This window comes from Aspergillus vadensis (genome assembly GCF_003184925.1).
Source record: "Aspergillus vadensis CBS 113365 unplaced genomic scaffold BO88scaffold_20, whole genome shotgun sequence".
Classification (NCBI taxonomy): domain Eukaryota; kingdom Fungi; phylum Ascomycota; class Eurotiomycetes; order Eurotiales; family Aspergillaceae; genus Aspergillus; species Aspergillus vadensis.
The window spans coordinates 273,637-293,679 of record NW_020292058.1 but is presented as its reverse complement, the minus strand read 5'-3'; the positions used below and the strand labels follow the sequence as shown (position 1 = coordinate 293,679).

The 20,043-nt window shown below is 49.0% G+C and overlaps 7 protein-coding genes and 1 non-coding gene across 8 annotated transcripts; 5 read left to right on the top strand and 3 right to left on the bottom strand.

Moving 5' to 3' along the window:
• Nucleotides 1-57: 57 nt before the first annotated feature.
• On the bottom strand, nucleotides 58-756 carry BO88DRAFT_468971 (YukJ family protein; the record flags this gene model as incomplete). The annotated part of the gene is made up of 1 exon (XM_025711587.1): nucleotides 58-756. One exon carries the CDS (start codon nucleotides 754-756, stop codon nucleotides 58-60), a length of 699 nt encoding a protein of 232 aa, XP_025560368.1.
• Nucleotides 757-1,734: 978 nt separating this feature from the next.
• BO88DRAFT_445420 (flavin-dependent quinone reductase) lies at nucleotides 1,735-4,421 on the bottom strand (the record flags this gene model as incomplete). Its single annotated transcript, XM_025710210.1, has 6 exons — nucleotides 3,817-4,421; nucleotides 3,611-3,673; nucleotides 3,268-3,417; nucleotides 2,533-3,212; nucleotides 1,906-2,469; nucleotides 1,735-1,738 (listed from the first exon to the last, which is right to left on the bottom strand). The coding sequence occupies exons 1-6, from the start codon at nucleotides 4,348-4,350 to the stop codon at nucleotides 1,735-1,737; spliced, it is 1,995 nt and encodes a 664-aa protein (XP_025560367.1). The 5' UTR covers nucleotides 4,351-4,421.
• Nucleotides 4,422-4,860: 439 nt separating this feature from the next.
• Nucleotides 4,861-4,933, bottom strand: BO88DRAFT_t208. Its single transcript has one exon. It is a non-coding gene; the product is annotated as a tRNA-Lys (tRNA).
• A 1,375-nt stretch (nucleotides 4,934-6,308) lies between these two features.
• On the top strand, nucleotides 6,309-7,511 carry BO88DRAFT_455975 (glycosyltransferase; the record flags this gene model as incomplete). The annotated part of the gene is made up of 1 exon (XM_025710900.1): nucleotides 6,309-7,511. One exon carries the CDS (start codon nucleotides 6,309-6,311, stop codon nucleotides 7,509-7,511), a length of 1,203 nt encoding a protein of 400 aa, XP_025560366.1.
• A 266-nt stretch (nucleotides 7,512-7,777) lies between these two features.
• sec11 (signal peptidase complex catalytic subunit SEC11) lies at nucleotides 7,778-8,619 on the top strand. The gene is made up of 3 exons (XM_025707208.1): nucleotides 7,778-7,884; nucleotides 7,986-8,194; nucleotides 8,287-8,619. Exons 1-3 carry the CDS (start codon nucleotides 7,804-7,806, stop codon nucleotides 8,507-8,509), a joined length of 513 nt encoding a protein of 170 aa, XP_025560365.1. The 5' UTR covers nucleotides 7,778-7,803; the 3' UTR covers nucleotides 8,510-8,619.
• A 2,280-nt stretch (nucleotides 8,620-10,899) lies between these two features.
• BO88DRAFT_112896 (putative allergen) lies at nucleotides 10,900-12,112 on the top strand. The gene has a single exon (XM_025701281.1). It carries the CDS (start codon nucleotides 11,243-11,245, stop codon nucleotides 12,080-12,082), a length of 840 nt encoding a protein of 279 aa, XP_025560364.1. The 5' UTR covers nucleotides 10,900-11,242; the 3' UTR covers nucleotides 12,083-12,112.
• A 4,098-nt stretch (nucleotides 12,113-16,210) lies between these two features.
• Nucleotides 16,211-17,077, top strand: BO88DRAFT_345694 (A4/G1 family peptidase; the record flags this gene model as incomplete). The annotated part of the gene is made up of 1 exon (XM_025703306.1): nucleotides 16,211-17,077. The coding sequence occupies one exon, from the start codon at nucleotides 16,211-16,213 to the stop codon at nucleotides 17,075-17,077; it is 867 nt and encodes a 288-aa protein (XP_025560363.1).
• Nucleotides 17,078-18,904: 1,827 nt separating this feature from the next.
• Nucleotides 18,905-19,607, top strand: BO88DRAFT_406652 (uncharacterized protein). Its single transcript, XM_025707207.1, has 3 exons — nucleotides 18,905-19,042; nucleotides 19,114-19,184; nucleotides 19,261-19,607. Exons 1-3 carry the CDS (start codon nucleotides 18,989-18,991, stop codon nucleotides 19,373-19,375), a joined length of 240 nt encoding a protein of 79 aa, XP_025560362.1. The 5' UTR covers nucleotides 18,905-18,988; the 3' UTR covers nucleotides 19,376-19,607.
• Nucleotides 19,608-20,043: the final 436 nt, after the last annotated feature.

Below are 20,043 nucleotides of genomic sequence, written 5' to 3'. Positions count from 1 at the left end.
ACACTAACATTCCGCCAAATAATCCTACCCCAAACCCCATACACCACCTCATCCAACCTACTGCCCCAAAATACTAGCCAACGACTTACTCCCCTCCTCCGCCTCCCCCTTATCATTCGTAGGAATCTCCTGCGACGCAAACGCCAAAAACACCGCCTCCCAATGCCCATCCTCAAAGCTAAACAACAACGCACCATCCTCATAAATCCCATTCTCATACGACGACGAACTCCCCTGATTCATATGCACATCATGAATGCCCGACCCATACGACGACCCAAAGATATACACCGTCGCCTTCTTCCCAATCGCATCATTCAAAATAGGCTCCAATGCCTCGAGCACAGCATTATGCGGTCCCGTATCAGCCTCCGACAGAACAGCGCCCGCCTCGATATCCACCAGCCCCTTGGTGCGGATGAAGTCCAGACCCCGCAGCTTGGAGGAAGATTCCTGGTGTCGACGACTGCGATGGGAATAGGATTTTAGCAGGTGGAAGCCCTCGTCGAGAGTGGATAGCTGCTCTGTGATTGGGTGTGTGAAGTTTCGGTCGAACCAGTAGACTAGACGGGAGTCTTTGCCCGTGGATTTGACGTTGATGGCGGCTTCGTAGTCTTTGCTGGACGATGAGGAGGAGGAAGAGGAGGAGTCTTTGAAGTAGAGGTAGATGTGAGGCGACTTGGGATCTTCTTCTTCAGTTTGGGCGGTGTAGCGTGTTGGTTGGGCGATCCAGACGCCGTAGTGGGGGATGGTCATTTTGATGGGAGTTTACAAGGAAATCCTTCAGATTCTGTCTTGGAGAATGCTCTGATTATAGTGGGATTCAATTGCTGATAAAGGCGAAGGAAAAGGGATCACAACAGCCCCTCTTTATACTACCTAGTAGTACCTAGGGTATGTACCACCCCACCCCAATTCATCATCATCATCATCATCATCATCACGCCAGCCACATTCACACCCACCAATAGATAAGACAAGTACAAAATCGACACATCAAACAAGTACTAGTAACTTACTTATCTCTTGCCGATCGCAACCATCCAAATCCAAGCGATAAGCCAAGCGGGAGACGGGCTTTCCCCACGTGCAGGCTACTAGTACTAGTAAGTACTAAGCTTAGCTCACTGCCGACCGATGGACAGCGGGACGGACATCCCGTCCGTTCCCCCCGCCAGCCAACCAGCCCGACGAATTCAATGCTTGGCCATGCCTGTCCACAACTCGCTATCGTCACCTCCTCGATCTGCTACATTCATTGGGTGTGGATGTCGCTTAATCTTGGTTTGGGGATCGGCGAGGGCTGGCTAGCTGAGTACTAGGCAGTACTAGCCCTTAATGGCTGTGACGTAGTGCGGTATTTCGGAGTGCGGTCTGGACTGTCTACTGTGTATATAAAGTGTACAGTGGGTGAGATATGGGACGATCAAATGTGTCAGTTCTATGTGTCAGGCCACTGGTCATATTGGTGGCGTTGCGGTGGGTGATACAAAGTATGCTGTACTACAAGTAGTACTTAGTGTCTGGTGGGTGAATTCTTGATACACTGTGCCGCCGCTTGCAATTGAGTGGTTTTGGCTTCCCCGCGCTGGAATTACTTGCTTGAGTGTTGTGGCGGGTTGACGACGTCATGGGGTTATAGTAGAGGTTATTATGATATAGTTCATAAGCTATCTTATGGAAAGAAAGTACTTTCCGTTGGTGATGTCTATTTATAGAGTAGTGTAGTTCATATCAGCTGGGGACGGCAAATATAATTCAGCATAATATATACGAGCATAATCCTACACATCCCAATTCATACTTTCCAAAACCGTTTCAGTATACGCCCATATCAACGACGAAAAGTCTGAACAAAACGTCAATCCCGTATAAAACGTACTTCTCCGCCCCTGCAATGCGTACAATTTGCGATAGAATCCATTGCGGATCTCCTCCGGCGACACCATCAACGTCTCCGGCGAACTATCCCCAAACACCACGATCTGAGGATCCTGGATCGGATATGTCCCCTTCGCTTTCATCCGCGCAAAATCCGCCGCGATAAGGTCTCTCGCGTCTTCCGCGGTGAAGTTCATATCGCCTACTAACTTGCTCGTTGAATGTCCCGGCGCTCCCATATACTGTAGTAGAAAGTCAAATGGCATGCGAGGTAAAGATCCCAGTCCGTTTGTCGGATCGGTATTTGTGACCCACAACTTGTCCGGAATACCGGTATTATTGACCACGGCGACGTAGTATGTTCTCCAGAACCATTTTTGGAATAGCTCCGTTTCGGTTTCATCCAAGTCGAAGCCTTGGAGTTTTTGCATGAGCGGAGGGAAGGTTATAAGGAGGTTTCTGGCTTTAATGAGCTTGTGGGTGCCGTTCGCATGCTGAACTGTTACCTCCACTCCGGAATCAGACCTGTTTGTTGCAACCACGCTTGTCTGGAACAGCACGTCCGAACCGAGTGTTTCCGTTGCTTGTCTGTAGAGTTCATACATGCCGTTTTTCGGTGTGATGTAGCCATGGATGAGAGCGTCAACTTACGGGACGCCGAAGTTCTGGATCGCATAGAGGGTGGGCATGTCGAGAAGGTTTCCTACATTCTGAGAGAAAAGGAACACCACATGCAGGGCAGCTTCGAGGGAATGTTCCTCGACGAATTCGCGAAATGGACGGAGGAGGTCTTCTGGTACGGGGTCGGGAAGGTCGTATACCCCTCTTGTGAGGAACATCCAGTGCTTTATGGATGAGCGGTATATGAATGTTGATACGAGGGCTTGTAAGATTCCTGCTGGCGGGTCGACGCGTTCGCCGGTCGAGAAGTCGACGAAGTCGGTTCGTTTGTTGAGCGGGAGTAGGGGCTTCCAGTCTACCCCTAGTCGGCGGAAATAGTCACGGGAGAGCTCGTTGTTGAAGACGCCTTCGACGCCGTAGTCGACGTAGTTGCCATCTGGTAGGTATAGAGTCTGTGCGTGCCCTCCGAGCCGGTTGTTGGGCTCTATTACTACCACGTGCTTCCCTGCATCTTTGAGCTGGATGGCGCTGTATGTTCCTGAGCTTCCGCCTCCGAGGATGCAGATGTCGCAGGTTATGGTTTCGAGGGGGGCAGCCGCTGGTAGTAGGCCTACGAGGGAGCAGATGAGAATGAAGAGATGGACCATCAGACACGCTTGATCATATAACAGTAGTTTCTTCCAAGTGAACGTGTCGATCAGTGACTTATGCTAGTCGGTCATCTCACACGGAATAGTGGCTGAGTTGATACGCTTACTTATACACCGGGTTGGATAATAGTCCACTTGGATTGTATGTGATGATACATCCCAGCGTCCTCATGACAAACAGGGAATCATATGCTTCACTCATGAGATGCCCATGGGTGTGGAGTACGCAGGGGTGTCTAGTTCCTGCATCTAGCTGTTCTGGATACTACTGCTACCAAGAAGACATCTCTCCACCTGACTTCAACTTCGACACAAATATCTGATTTCTCTGGGTGATCATGAATCAATAATGTGATTGCGGGTTTTTACCATAACTACGGGGTAGAGATGGGGTTGTCTGTACAACATTGACGTGCATCTGATCATCTACTTCAAGTATATGGCCGGGTTGGCATCACATGGCAACACTCAGCATCATGAACTTGTGACAGTATCTTCTTACGCCAGTCTTCTATCTCAACCTCAGAATTATAGTCTATTACTAGTTACATCTCACATACCACACTTCGAACAATGCATACGATAATCGCATCTATTCCTTCTCCCCATCCAGCGCAGCAATCAACTCCCCAAAAGCAGCCTGAATCCCCTCCCTCTCTCCAACCCAATACCCCCCCTCCAGATCCAATCCCAAATCCTCCCCTCTAGCCGCCCTCTCAACCTCCTTCATCTCCGGAAACTTCAATCCAATCATCCTCTCCAACGGCCTCATCCTCACCCCCTGCAACACCTGCCTCAGCTGCTCTGCCGCCTTCCCACCCCCATGCCCCCCATAACTCACCACCAACGCCGGCTTCCCCTTCCACTCATGAAACAAATAATCGATTGCATTCTTCACACTCGCCGGATACCCCCAGTTATACTGCGGTGTGACGAAAATGAACGCCTCGTGGCGCGATATCTCCCGTGACCAGGCCTTTGTGTGCTCGTGCTCGTACTCATCTGCTGAGCTGATCCACGAAGGCATCCCTGATTCATTGTATAGTGGGAGATTCCATTCTGCCAGGTCGATGGTCTTAATGCTGGCTTTTTCAGCGGGGTAGGATTCACGGATGGTGTTGTGGATGAATGTGCTGATTTGGGGGCCTGCGCGGGGAGTGCGCTGGCTGCAGATTATGAGGCCGATGGAGGGGGGCATGATGATCAATCCCAGTTCCTTCTTTCTCTTTTTGGTGGAGGTAATAGGGGTAGTAGGTGGATGGGTTTTTATCTCTGTGCTACGTTTGTGGTACGGTTCTATGGGGTGTATGGGTATTTATGGGTTCAGGATGTATGGTTCTTTCTGGTGGTCGGATAAGCCTTGTCCGAAGGCCGAGGCCGAACGCCGTTTGCTGATGTGAGGTGAGTCAAGGTTGTATATGTTGATTGATAATGCTTCTTGCTGGTAAACTTTGCTTACTACACGTGACAAAGGATATGTTGCTGGATTGATGCAATTAGGGCCTTGAGAGGGTTGCAGATTTATTCAGCGTGATGCCGAGCGTGGCGAATCATCGTGTTATTTCAGTACACTGCAGAAGATATGCATGTGACACGTGACTCTTGTCAGAATAGGTATCCTATCTTCCCTACACAGCGGACCGGCAAAAATTCATCCACCCGCAAGAAAGAAACTGACATAGAGAAAGAAAAAAGAAACAACTCCTCAAGCCCAACGCGGGGCTCGAACCCGCAGCCTTGAGATTAAGAGTCTCACGCTCTACCGATTGAGCTAGCCGGGCTGGCTTGGTGTTTGTCGCTTCATTTTAGTGTTACAGAAGCCAGGGCTAACGAGTGGCCGCTCTGGGTATAGTCTGTTTTGGATGTCATGTGACATGGGTTTGGATGCTTCGTGTACGTTGTTAGTTACTGTGCTACAGCCTGGTTTTGGAAAATTCAGAGACCTTTGAGTTATTTGCTTTGCTTGAGATGTCCGTAAGGAATGTCTTTGTGGATCGGTGATGGTGGCTTTGTTTCTCTCTAAGATGTCGAGATATATATTGTGTGGATAGGACGTATTTCCGGCATTTCCCAATGAAGGATGTATGACACAACCAAAGTAAACAACTATCAATTACAGCACTATACAGATGTGTATCAACACACAGACTATATCAAGACAGCTTGCCACTATAAAAATACACGTGCTACCATGGAATGCCCCAGTTCAAGTACTAGATACACACATTCACATACCCGTAGATATCGATCTGATATGATCTGGACAGACCAATAAAAAGCGACCACCAACTGAGATGTCGAAAGAATCGCGAAAATCCACATTTACAGTTTGACCAATGAAGACGCGCCATCATGACACGCATATGAGAGCGTATTCACTGTTCAGTTATTGCGAGGAGATATTGGGTAGTGGTGGTGGTGGGCTACTCGCCGGACCTTCGGATGTACCGGGCAGATGCTGTACAATGACCCGCCTACGGTGACCAACGCACTGTATCATAAATATGGCAGACCTGCAGTAGCGTTAAGCCTGCAACCCATTGTCTACGTGGTGCTGTCTCTCCCCGGAGAAAAGGTGGGAATTGCCCTAAAGACATCTCCGATTCCAAAGACAATCCGACTACTCCGGACTAGCGCCGCGTGGGTGCACTAAAACCCATACTTTGCCGCTCTTGTTGTCCGAACAGAGCACCAAAGTCACTCAGCCACCACTGAGGTCTGGATTCAATTAAACAATATACTTAGAATAGACCATGTTCGAATCTAGTGAAACGAAGCCATATATGCGCGCATAAGATTGCATTGACAGTTTGGGAACTCTTATGTGCACCACGAGTGAGCACTAGCCCCAACGCAGAGGACCTGATTGGTCTCGGAAGGCCTCACTCACCATGAGTCATGTTGCACTCATGTTAGATGCTGCACCGCCTCTCCACCAGGTGGGTCGCGGATATTCCAGATTCGGCAACTGTATAGATATCAAAACTGTATAAATTAGGATGGAATCCTGCATGTCGCCGACAATCAACAACAGTATAGTCCAAGGAGTTTCCAAAGAGTGACAGGCCCAGGCAGAATCCACACATCCACCCCGAATCGACTATCAAGTGATCAATGCCACTCGTACCAACCACATCCTCAGCTCACCACAATAACATGGGTATTCCTAGTCAACAATACCCCGTACCAACCGGGGTACACATCATCCCAGAACATCTCCTGGACCTACGTTCTGACACCAAAGTCGACCATGACCTTCTCCACCCCCGACCCGTCACAGACGAGAAGAACATCTGGCTCTTCTGGCACAGCGGCTACTCCACCATGCACCCATATACCAAGCGAAACGTGCGAGCATGGCACCGGCGCTTCTCCAAAGCCGGCTGGGTCGTACGTGTGGTCGACCGCGAACCGTCCTCCCCTCTCAACATAGCAAACTTCATCGACATCAATGACACGAACAACTTCCCTCGCGCATTCGCCGAAGGCACCATCAGCGGTACCTACTCAAAGCAGCACACATCCGACCTTGTTCGCCTACCTCTACTCCTGAAATACGGCGGTATCTACGCCGACGTCGGACTGATCCAGATCGGCGACGTGGATCGACTGTGGCGCGAGACGGTCGGAAACCCGGACTCGCGGTTCGAGGTGCTCTCCTACAATGCTGGCGATGCCAACGAGCGCAGTCTTACCAATTATTTCCTCGTGTCGAGACGCAACAACCCGCTGTTCGAGCGGTGTCATCGTCTACTGTTGAAGTTGTGGGAAGGAAAGACGTGTACAGAGGGGATGCATCGAAGCCCGCTGTTGAAGGAATTGCCGTTCCTTACTGGAACCGGTAATATGACGGAGCAGCAGTGCAGAGAGTTAACGGACTATATTATCCAAGGACAGGTGATGACCCTGGTTATGGGGTTAGTGGATGAAGAAGATAACTGGGATGGACCGAAGTATGTCGCGGAGCATGTCTATGGCATTGAGTTCATGCAGGGGTCGCAGCTGATCAATGACATGACTGGATGGGATGGTCGGAAAGCATTCGAGCTCATGTCGTTGCCGCTGCCCAGGGAAGGCGAGGAGGAAACCGCAGAGCAGAAGCAGGCGAGGGAAATCGTCGAGGCTTGTCTGATGAAGAGTTTCGGGTTTAAGCTCGCTCACGGATATATCCTAGAGGTGATGAATGTGACACTCGGGTCGCTGTGGAGGGAGAATGATGGGTCAGATAATGTGCCCGGGACATATGCGCATTGGCTCCGACATGCAATCGTGCATTGGAGTCAGGATGCGCTTCCGTCGACGCAGCCGTATACTGTGCTTGAGCCGATTAAGAGGGGACCGCTCTTGCGGGAAGAGTAGATAGACACCATGATACCAGTATAAATAGCATATACTAGATTCACAATGCATAGATCCGATAACCTATTCCTAACCCTCAAATGCCTGAAACAAAGTACCACCGCATAGCCTTACATCCCGAACCGGCTAGCCCACACCCACCACACGCCACACTCACGTGCCAAAACCATCAGCACCAGCCACACATTACATAAGCATCACGACCTATCAAACAAACAAGGCCACCTAGACCATCCATACATACAAAGCACAAGCACGTCACCACCAACCCTCACAACCCCCCAACGCAACCATGCTATCCGGAATCCAAAATGTACGGCAAACAGCTATTCAGCTGCTCAACTTCGGGCTGGTCCTGAGCACTGCATTTATGGTACGATACCTTCAATCCATCCCATCACAAACTACCATCGGGGAAAATACACGATCGCAAGATCAATTGCTTACAAACACTAACACTTTGGAAAATTACAGATGTGGAAAGGTCTCTCGGTCCTCACCAACTCCCCCAGTCCGATAGTAGTCGTCCTCAGTGGCTCCATGGAGCCCGCTTTCCAGCGCGGAGATCTCCTCTTCCTTCGGAATACGCAACCGACGCTGAACGTCGGAGAGATCGTGGTGTATCAGGTCAAGGATAAGGATATTCCGATTGTGCATCGGGTGGTGAGGCAGTTTGGTGAGGGGTGAGTGTTTTCCCCCCAAAGTCGGATTATATTCGTTCCAGAAATGAAGGAACTTGGAGAGTGAGCGCAGTATGCTAATCTGGTTCGTGCAGATCCGAAGCCAAGCTCCTCACGAAAGGCGACAACAACATTGCGGATGATACGGAACTCTATGCGCGCGGACAGGATTACCTCGATCGGGACGATGTCGTGGGAAGCGTGTTTGGGTATATTCCGTTTGTGGGGTATGTGACGATTCTTCTGTCGGAGCATCCGTGGTTGAAGACGGTTATGTTGGGGGTTATGGGGTTGTTGGTGCTTTTGCAAAGGGAGTAATGGGGTAGGAGTTAGTTTTCTGGATCTGGATTCTTTCTGCCTGGTTTGTTTGTCAGGGTATTTTTGGGTTTTGGGGTTAGCTGGGTTAATCAATGCATATAGGGTTGCGGTTCATTCAGGTGCGGTTGTGTTTGTTGTAGGGTGGTTGTAGGTTTGGTGTTGGAGTGTGTTCGGTTGAAGGTAGACGTAGTTGGATAGCTGTGGGCGTTAGAGCAGTGACTGGTTAATGACGCGATCGGGAATAGAGCAGAGCTACTATGTATGCTCTGTCGGAATCCCGGGATGACTTGGTCAGGTTGAGTTGCATCTGCATCAGACCTTGGTCAACAGCAGGACATCTATGACATGCTTGACTGCTATCAGCATTAGATCAGTGACACCAACTATGGCTGTTCACATGATATCATGTGGTCGCTAGTCTAAAAGACATGGGCAACTTTCACCTGCATATGACACTGTGTAAAACCCCGGCACTTCAGAAGAGTGAAACTGCCTACACTAGACTAAGACGTCAGTGAACACCCAATTCATGATATCAGTGACCTTTAACTTCTGCCTAGTCTCGCCATAAATATCTCACCCGCTGAATAACAGCCTTTCTCTAACCTCGCAGTGGCCAGTGAAACACGCCCCGACCGGACACACTCGGAACCAGATTCCCTCAGCCGGCTCTGCTCCTACACGCAAAGTCAATTCAATTGCACAGCTCACTCCAGATTGCTACATGAGGCAACATGCTGAAGCTCATCTTGCCACAGCGGAAGTTTAAGCTTGTATATCCATAGTGTGGGAGGCAGAGAATCAGGTTTCAGCTATCTCATGACGACTGCACCTGGGGTATGTGATGAGTATACTGACATTTCTCTTGTAGTGTGCACTATACTGCGTAATCGCTGAGTCTAGACACCAGCCCAGTTTACGCTAGTTCACATTAATCGCAACAAGCAAGACACTAGCTTAGTGTCATCCAACGCGCACCGTTTGGTCTTTGCCACACCCCAAGATTTTCTGCCAGGTCATCAATCTTGGCCACAAACTCCATGGCTGAACTCAATTGCAAAGTGTGAGCCTCGCAAGCAGGATCGGTTCGCCTCGAACTCCAATCCAGTTTGAATATTCGTGGGTGTCAACCAAACAACCACATACTGTGGAGAGAGCGATGCTGAAGCAGGTTAGCAGCAGCTATTAGAATTGCCGCACAAATGCCATGCATTGGCACAAGTTGTGTGCTGGTTCCCACCTGCTCCTTCTGGGATAAACAAACGACACTAAAAGTGTCCAGATCTACTTCCTCCCCACCCACAAGCAGAACAACAGACCCTCGTGAAAGAAAATTCTTTGACCCCGTTGGAAGGATACCGTCCATGGAATTCTCGGCAACAGACGCTGGGTCGTCAGGAACACCGCGCACAGGGCGACGCCCTCAAAACGTGTGCTGCCCCGCCAAGGAGCAGCTGCTTTCCCTCTTTGAGAAATTCGAGCTATTGACCCACGGTTCAGTCTCGCCCAATAACCGCTGACTGTGCATGGATTCTGTAGGCGATGTTTTGCCATTGGTCGGAACGGATGTTCCCCTGGACCGGTTACATTTTCGCCCAATGAGCGTTGTTAGTTTGCCTGAGGGCGGAACCACTGCTTGCGTGCATTGGGTTCGAGCCCCTGGCCCAGAAAGGCAAAACCATGGTTGATGGTGACAATTCGTGGATTGATTATTTTTGTGAATTCTTCTTTTGTGGGCTTTATTCCTGTCTTGGCTGTGAGGGCTTTGTGCGCTGCTGGTAAGTTGAGGGGGAATAGGGGCTGAATGGGTGTAGAGGCAGGTTGCCGTTGGTTGAAGGTGAGTGATAGAAGGGTGAAGCAAAGACCAGTTGGACAGAAAACCGATACGCTTGGCCAAACCAGTGTCAACGAAACTAGTGCGTACTAACAGCTCCACCAGGCTATAGGGAACCCGGTTCTGAGCAGTTTGTCGTCCACTCCACTCTAGATTGGCGTTTCTTTGATCCTTTCGCCCGCTTTGCTTCCAACCGAACAGACACAGTCTCATGCTTCAGTCTTGTGGCCGTTGAAACTGAAACAGCCCAGTTCTAACATATATACAATGCAAGTAACAGCCTCAAGCCACTTTTTGAGGCATGAATCGACGGCAGTCACACACACATAAAACAGCCGATACCTTTGGCTGAGCGTTCAAACAACTCTTCTCATGTCACAAACCCATTCCCCCCACCACCAAGAAACCCTAATCCACTCCTCCACCGACCACAGTCCAGATTCATGGCAGTGGATGCCTCCAAACTTCATCCCAAGCCAATATTCAGCCAATGGGATTACTTTGCTTGCTCTGACTTCCACAATGGCTTGTAGACCCTCCACCGCGTCAACCAGCCTCCACTACCTCAATCCATGGCATCCAGGCTGACGCACCCCATCCCCTCCCTGTTCTGGACACATCCATTATTTCAGTTCCAGAAGAGAGACAGCCATGGCACGCTCATCAGCACAGGTATATAGACCTCGTTTCTTCTTCCTTCCCATCCTTTATTTCTCTGATCATTCACGGCATTGTGATTCCAACTACCACACAGTCTTTACATACCAAGACTCCGTCGTACTCTTTCGATAGGTGTACGACATCCATTCTTTACACTCACACTATCGTTATACACATACACACTCGCTCGACGCGACACACACTCTCTCTACATACACTCTCTTAAAAGAACAAGAAAGATGTACTTCACCACCCCTCTCCTGCTGCTGGCAGCTGCTCTCCCCAGCGCCCTCAGCCAGCCGACCCCCTCCAAGGTCCAAGGCCACTCCCGTCGCCAGATCGACATCTCGGCCTCTGCCTCGGTCTCCATCTCCGCTCCCTCCTCCAGCTCCAGCTCCAGCTCCACCAGCAGCGCCAGCTCCAGCGACTGGACCTCCACCCCCAGTGACGGCGACTACTCCACCTCTGGCTTCGGCTCTGAGACCTCCGCCTACGGCAGCGGCGACACCTACATCGGCAACGTCGGCAACCCGTGGGGCAGCAACATGGTCGAGGTGTCTGCCTCCGAAGCCTCCAACTACAAGTACGTCATGCAAGTGACGGGCCAAAACACCGAGGACTGGACCGTTGTCTTCTGGAACAAGTACGGCCCCGATGGAAAGATGGACGGCTGGTACGGATACTCTGCCTTGTCCTTCACCCTGTCGCCCGGTGACACCAAGTACGTTGCCTTTGATGAGGACACCCAGGGTGCATTCGGTGCTGCCCAGGGCTCTTCCCTCCCCACTGGTAGCAGCGGCGGATATGCTTGCACCTGGGGTGAATTCGACTTCGGATCCACTGCCAATGGCGAGTGGTCTGGATTTGATGTCAGTGCTATCCAGGCTCAGGACAATGATATGAGCGTCCAGGGTATGCAGATCTGTGATGCGCTGGGCTCCACTTGCTCCAGCATGACGGCTGATGCCGCCGAGGTTGACAATGCTTATACTTCTGCTGAGACTGATGTGGGTGGTATTGGCGGAAACCTCTCTGCTGGACCTGTTCGGTTGGCTGTTGTCATTGATTACAGTGGTTAAACAGTTTATAGACTAGAAATGGAGTGATGGTTTTTTTTTTTCTTATATACCTGGACTGAATTGTAGTGAAGTGTAGTATGTACGATTAATGTAGATGTGTACACAGGCTTATCGGGTGGCTGATGATGGCTGATGGCGGATGGTGGATGGCTGATCGCGACTTCTTCCGCCATGGCGATAGCTAATAACGCCACGATTTAGCTGTCGATCATGTCGATCTTGATGATCTTTTCACGACTTCATCTGTATCAATGCAGAGTATTCTTCGATTGTTCTGGTCAAATTTCAAGCATGTAGCGGTACTTAGTAGTGAACAGATTGAACTTACATTCCCTTAAAGCACTCTCGACTCGCTCCCACCATAGTGATAAACACCGGCTCAAAACCACACATAGTATCTCACAGTCTCTCCATAAGAATAGTACACAATGAAGAAAAGCTGCCAACGAATAATAGAGAAAAATAAACGCACCTGCCGGGAACCAACACCTCAAATACTCACCTTTCTTTATTCAAACCCAACCCTCTCTAACAGTCATCACTCTTTAGCCACAATCGCAACCAACAACACCCTCTACCCTCTACCCCCACGACAACCACGAAACTCCTTCAACACCACCACTAGAAAACTAAATAAATCCCTCAAACACACACGCCAAAGAAACAAGTATCTACCTCGCCATCCACCCATCCACTATTCATACCCTCAAGCCCCGGTCAGCCACCCATCCACCCACTCCCTCCTAACCAACCAAGAAACACATCCCAAATCCCACCGCCGACACTCTAGACCATTCCACCACTACATACATACATAGTACAAAGTCAGGATCCAAAACCAAAACCCCAGTCCATCACATGCTGCAGAACAGCACCTTGGAAAAATTTCCCCGAGTACTCTCCGCTATCTCTTTCTTCAGAACAGGCATTGTGGAATTGTCACGGAGTCCCCACGGAATCCCGTGCAGACATTATCAGGGATTAGAATGGAAAGTATGAGATAAACACGTGCATCTCGCATGATATCTATCGTCGACATGGGTGTCGGAGGGAAACTGCGAAGTTTTGAATAAATGATTGATTTCGGATTGTCGGAGGATCGGTGGAGTATTCTATTTACTTAGTATATACTATGTAGATGTTTTAGCGATAGTATGGTATCCTTACGTAGAAGGAAAGTCCGGGTGGGAGATCCGGCTAGGAACAACCTCGGCTGGAAAGGGAATTTGTTTAAATGAATTGAGTTAACTATTACTAGTATAGTATAGTAAAGTAGAAACTAAACTCCTACTATGTCATAGCGCTCACCCCAGAGGGGGAGGGTGTTTCCCTGGCCAAGCTGCAGAAATCAGCCCAGTCGTGTCGAGTCTAGATCGAATGATCGGGTAGTTTGGATCAAGATCATGAGTATGACCCTTGTCATTATTACTATCCGTTAATATCCGTGTTATGCAAGAATAGCATTATTCGAAGAGAATAAGAAATCACTCTATTCTATTAATGCTCGGTATAGATAGTCAAATCATGCATATCCGGCGTATACCGCGTATAACCAATCCCTACCCATAACGTGTATGTCTGTGTCTGTGGTATGTACCTTGCATCTCCGATGAGGTAGGTAGGTTCCAGGATTATGACTGGACCGTTAGTATAATTACGATGATGATGTTGGAAGGGGCATGGATTGAGGGATTAAGTCAGGGGCTTAAGCGGGTTTTCCGACCTTCCGCTTAGTTGGCTGGCTAGCTAGCTAGCTAGCTAGTTCCGTAGGAAGGATTTCGCCGGTACCCTACGGAGTACCTAGTACATATCCAGTATCTTCTGATTGTCAGTAGAATCCTGCGTAGTCGCCACACAAGTTATCTTTGCATAATGGTTCCTACTTATCGGTCATATCGGACATTTGATAAGGAGGAGTTAACTGAACTTGTTTGCTGTTGTAGTGGGTACTACTCCATATGGGACAGGTTCCTGTCTTGTGCTGCCTACTACTAGTCTAGTACTCTGCTAAATCCGGAGAAGCTCCTAAAAAGGGAAAGTCAATTCCCGAGCTTGAAGCTGGAGCTCGCTCGGAGCTAAGTTTAGAGAGACTGGAAGAAATAACATGATTGGATTGTATCAAGTGAAGGAAGAATTGGGATCAGCAAGAAACAGATAGAAGATACAAGATACTACTACTATTTCATCGGAATACATATCAAACCAATCAATTCGCAAGACTGGGTAAAGTTGGGTGCCTGCAGAAATCAGCTGCAAATAGTAGATACAAGCAAAACCCGGAGATAAATTCGCCGAAGCGGATAAGTATAAATAACCAATTGATTAAAATAATAACTTACAAGCGAATTGGCAACAGTATTCGTCAAGGAGATTAAGCTCAATCAAGAAGGGATCAGCCGGACGGATCCCGCCCATTAGTTATAATTGGATGGATTATTAAAGAACCCACCCCACACCAAACAATCCTTTTGTGGCATTGTCTGAGTCTTTAGCTTTTTGTTGTACCTGATTGGTTGCTGTGCCTTGTCACCGGCTTTATCTCTGCAGAATTAGACTCCCGCTTTTAATCTATTTCTCTATACACTAAACCCTCATCGCTTGCTGGTGTTGTCCCGAATCGGATTCCCCTCGCGCCTCGTCCGTCATGATTCATTTCTCCTTCGATCTCCACTGCCCGTGCAGACTTTCAATAAAACTGCTAATATACTGAATTACTGACAGAAAGGGTTACATCCGATTTCGGCCAAGACACGCCGGCTCAAGCCCCTCGATTTATCTAGTCTACTTTTGTTCTTACCCAGTCTTGTTGTTAGCCACCAGCAGCATTCTACTAAATAGTTACCTAGCATTATTCCTCTCCAATCCTCCCTTATCAAACCCCTGCTAGCCAATTGATGACTTTCCCCGCACACCTTTCCCCCTCTCTTACCTTAATCTATCTAGCATGGTACTACTAACATTTGTACTATCCTCCTTCCAGTTTCCATCCCAACCCGCGCCCCTCCCTAATTGCTTATCATTCGCCCACAAGGCTTGGGCGAAGCTTGTTGTGCCTGCGCCGGTGCCTCTTCCCTTTTCACTCCCCCATGCCTCTTCGGGCAACGCCATCCGCCCACTAATCCTCCACTTCAATATACCAAACCTGCCCAAAGCGCCAGCCAGCTCCCTTAAGCCCTGCCGTAAGATAAGGCCGAGTAACCTAGTTAGTTGCCGCTGCTCCCGGCGCTGGGCCAAGCCGTCGGACTTCCGTCCCCCCTCTCTCTTCCCTTTCCCCCCATCCCTCCCCTCTCCACTGGTGGAACGATGTCTGGTTGACTTCAATTCGCCCCTGGATCGGGTGGCTGCCGTACTATTGCATGTTCGTCCGAAACTGCTAGGAGAGTTTCGTTCTACCCGGAGTATCCGTGTTTAGTCCGCGGGTTGGCTTGCCGGCTGGCTGACCCGTGTCCTCTAGGTAAGGCTCTGAAGGAGGATTTTACTAGGTAGAAACGGGATCTAACAATGAGGGGGAAATAGAATGGCGGATATGGCTTGCCGGGGGGGTCCTTTGCGGCCTGGACGAAGGAAGAGGAGATGATCACTAATGCAACACAATCTTGGCTTGCAAGGAATTGCGCTCCAACCAGAATGTCTCTTTGCGTTGGGAGATGCCAACTCGTGCGGGCCATGCTGGACGGATAGTATGATGCTCCACTCTCGCTCGACCTTTTGCATGTCCGCAACCGTTTCCCCCGTATCGTTGCGTGGGGACCGTCTTTTCTGCAGCTATGGCTGCTGCTGCCCCGACGGTGAACGAGTCTGCATCCCCGGTTTTAGTCGACTTTAGTTGGCGGACCTGGAGATTAAACTCCGTCGGACGAGGAGGAGCAGTGGTGTCATTGTCGGCGGATTGCATGCTATCGGAAGAGCATGGAAGAGGGAAAATAGAAAAAACACAAGCTTCATCTGTCGAAAGCTCGAGCATAAATAGAGGCTTGAATTCCGCTGTTCTGGTTGCTTTTCTTCTTCATCCAGCATCGCAATTCTCTCAAGCATCGCCTGGTTCGATCATCTCACTCTTCCACCACCGACCTTGTCAATAAGTTAGCTCTTCATCTTTTCGAAGAAACCAATCCTCCAAACGTCAAAATGAAGTTCTCTGCTATCCTTACCGGCTCCCTCTTCGCCACTGCCGCTCTGGCTGCTCCTCTCACTGAGAAGCGCCGTGCTCGCAAGGAGGCCCGCGCCGCTGGCAAGCGCCACAGCAACCCTCCCTACATCCCCGGTTCCGACAAGGAGATCCTCAAGCTGAACGGCACCTCTAACGAGGAGTACAGCTCCAACTGGGCTGGTGCTGTCCTGATCGGCGATGGCTACACCAAGGTCACTGGCGAGTTCACTGTCCCCAGTGTCTCTGCCGGCTCTAGCTCCGGTGGCTACGGTGACTATGGCTACGGTGGTGGCTACGGCTACGGCTACTACAAGAACAAGAGACAGTCCGAGGAGTACTGCGCCTCTGCCTGGGTTGGTATCGACGGTGACACCTGCGAGACCGCTATCCTCCAGACCGGTGTCGACTTCTGCTACGAGGATGGCCAGACTTCTTACGATGCCTGGTACGAGTGGTACCCTGACTACGCCTACGACTTCAACGACATCACCATCTCCGAGGGTGACAGCATCAAGGTCACTGTCGAGGCCACCAGCAAGAGCAGCGGTAGCGCCACCATTGAGAACCTGACCACTGGCCAGTCCGTCACCCACACCTTCAGCGGCAACGTTGAGGGTGACCTTTGCGAGACCAACGCCGAGTGGATCGTTGAAGACTTCGAGTCTGGTGACTCCCTTGTTGCTTTCGCTGACTTCGGCTCCGTTACCTTCACCAACGCTGAGGCTACTAGCGACGGCTCTACTGTCGGTCCCTCTGACGCCACTGTCATGGACATCGAGCAGGATGGTACCGTCCTCACCGAGACCTCCGTCTCTGGCGACAGTGTCACTGTCACCTACGTTTAAATGCATCTCTATGCATGAGATATCGGTCGCTTCGATGTCTTTGTCTCGACGACAAGCCCTGGGGATGAATGAAAAATGAGTGATGAGCTATCCGGATTGATCTGATCTTGTTGAGTTGTTAATTCTGCTTCTGTTGATGATTTTGAGTGATTGTACCTACTTTGAGTGGAAGAAATAAATGCGCGCGCGATGCTGAAAATAAATGTTCCTCATCTAGTAGATTGTAGAAGGTATTTTGAAGTTGTGCTGTCGATCTGAAGATCCGAAGATCACTAGTGAGATCTCGCAGCTCGGTTGTGTAAGTGCTTTTGCTCCGTCGATCGCAACTTTGTAAAAGCTTGTATAATGGCGGACATATATCATTCATCTGAATGCCTCAAACTGATTTGTTTTATGAACAGCCCAATTTGGACAGAGGTTTGGAGAGTCGGGTGGAAGCGTCGGGCCGTGGATGGCATGTTGGAAGGCTCTTAGCATGAACCCAAGGATCGGCAGTATGGGGCTAATGACTAAGAGAGAATCGAAAACACTTTAATAGATCTTATAGGGGCTTTGAAGATAGTTACAGTTTTGTTAATGGAGATGAAGGATGACTTGGCTTACCTTTTCGGGAAATGATGCTTGAGCCATCGCAATAGAGGCATGGTCAAACAGGACTCAAGCACAGCCAATGCTTGGTAAGTGAAATTCCAGGCAAAGTCGTAATCTGAAAATAAGATAGAGGCGTAGAAAACACAAACCAATTGATTATGGTAGCTCGGTTGCAGTGATGAGTGCTTTTCATGGTTTTGGGAAGACATGACGTTAAGAAGAGACACGTGATCCGTATAGGCAGCAGAGTAGCGCCACACCTTATTTTGTAGTATTAAAAGATTGAGGAGGTCTTAAGGCGCTGTGTACAAGACACGTTGGCGAAGTATCTCACTACCTTTGTAAGTGTGAGTGTGTCTTCGTTCGGGACAAACGATGTTCTGCAGACGTCAGCTATGAATGATGTGACATACCACCTCTGAGCACCGTGTTCTTGCACGATAAAATGTATTAGCTAGGCATAGAAAAGTGTCTTCTTTTTCCATGAAAGGACGGGCTTTCTAAATACCCAACTTCTCGCCAGACGTGGCAAGAAGGTTTCTGCAAACGCAGCGTGATAACTGCAGCCTTATCGTTTAAAGCCACTTCGTGTCATTAAGCTATATTAGCAATGCAGCCAATGCAGGGACCTCGGGGTCCGATACCGTTACCCTGAAGCTGTCAGGTACTGGATCTAGGCTGGGATAAGGCAGAGATCCCACCTGTCGCCATACTTCCCTTGATTGGGACTATTCCATATTGGGAATGTGCACGGAAGGTGACATGCTGACGTAAGAGCTTGTGCCGAATGCATAAGCCAATGAAGTGCCTTCCTAAATGGGTAGAGAGCTTTCCAGCAAGACCAACTCTTAGTACTTAGTCCTAGTATCGATTATAGTATCTCCATCATATCGCAGCCGATGGCCTAGACGTATTTGAAACAGAACCTACACATAGAAATTAATGATGACTAAAGATCTTGTCCACTCATTCACAGCAATTTCGATACATCAATCACTCAACTCCTCGACACGTGACAGGTCTACTATTCTACATGCGTGTAACCAATCTCCCAATCTCTGTCATTTAATACCAGTCAAATCACCCATTTAGACATAGTGAATGGAATAGGTAAGGAAAGTTCCATATTCTCGACATGGAACCAAGAACCGTTGCCGGCTGCTGCCGTGCCCCTCCTTCCATTTAAGATTTCTCTATTTAATATACTTCCACCCTTCTCACTTCCAACAATCCAACTTCCAACTCTTCATCCAAACCTCATTTTCTTGACCACCTGACATCTTCTCTCCACCAAACAATCACAAACAACCAACAACAACCATGTCCAGCTCCGGAAAGGACTTCAGCTACAAGGGCTCCGGCACCAACAGCCAGGCAAGTTCCATATACAATAAGCCCCACCCCCCCTCAACAATAAACGACTAACATCGCAACCTAATCGAAAGGGAAACCACTGGTGCTCCCGCGACTACGGATCCGGTAGCTCTAACTCGAACTCTTACCACTATTCGAATAGGTCTGTCATTCATCTCAATACCCAACCTATACTTTTCGTAGAGCAAACTAAGACCCATCTAATGCCTTCCTCTCAGCAACGGATCTTACTACTACTCCAACCCCAATGGAAGCACCTACTACAATAACGGAAGCGGTGGTTCGACCTATACTCCTCCCAGCGGAAACGGTGGCTCGACTGGAAAGAAATAAGTGCGAAGCTTAGAGCGTTGAACGCTGAGGATCACGTTGAGACTGAGTGGTATTAGCTTAAGGTGATATCTCCTGTAGCTGTGCCGGTCATTGTTGGGAATGAGCTTCTTTTGTCCCCATCAATGACGAGGATGATAATGATGGTATAGCGACGGAGTATCTTTACACCGCAGGAATTTGACCTGGCGTTTACTTGTTCTTCTTCAAATGCATGTGCCCAGATTAAGTGCTGATCTTTGGAAATCCAAGTAAGATTTCTGCTATTTAGTGGGGTACTGCTTAGCTTGACGATCTTATTGTAGAACGTATGTTTAAGTTCGTAGCGTTTTGCGTTATTAGAAACGGTAAACATGTTGTGCGTACCTGCTACCTATTATAGTTTACACAAAGGGCTTCTTATTCAGGATATAGCTAACGGCAATTAGCATAAAGCACCTGTGACTTTATGGGAAACTTAACTGTTCAATATTATTAGAATACTGGCCAGATTTTAAGGCTGATAGTTCGTAACATGTAAAGCATACTATGCTTACTTTTCCGGAAACTTCAAAAGCTTCTAAGGCAACCTTCCGTAGCCACCGTAAATGCAAAAGCAAGCCACATATCATACCTGTCCAAATATAAAACAATGCTAGTTTTCTCTGAAATTATACGAGTCTACTATGTTG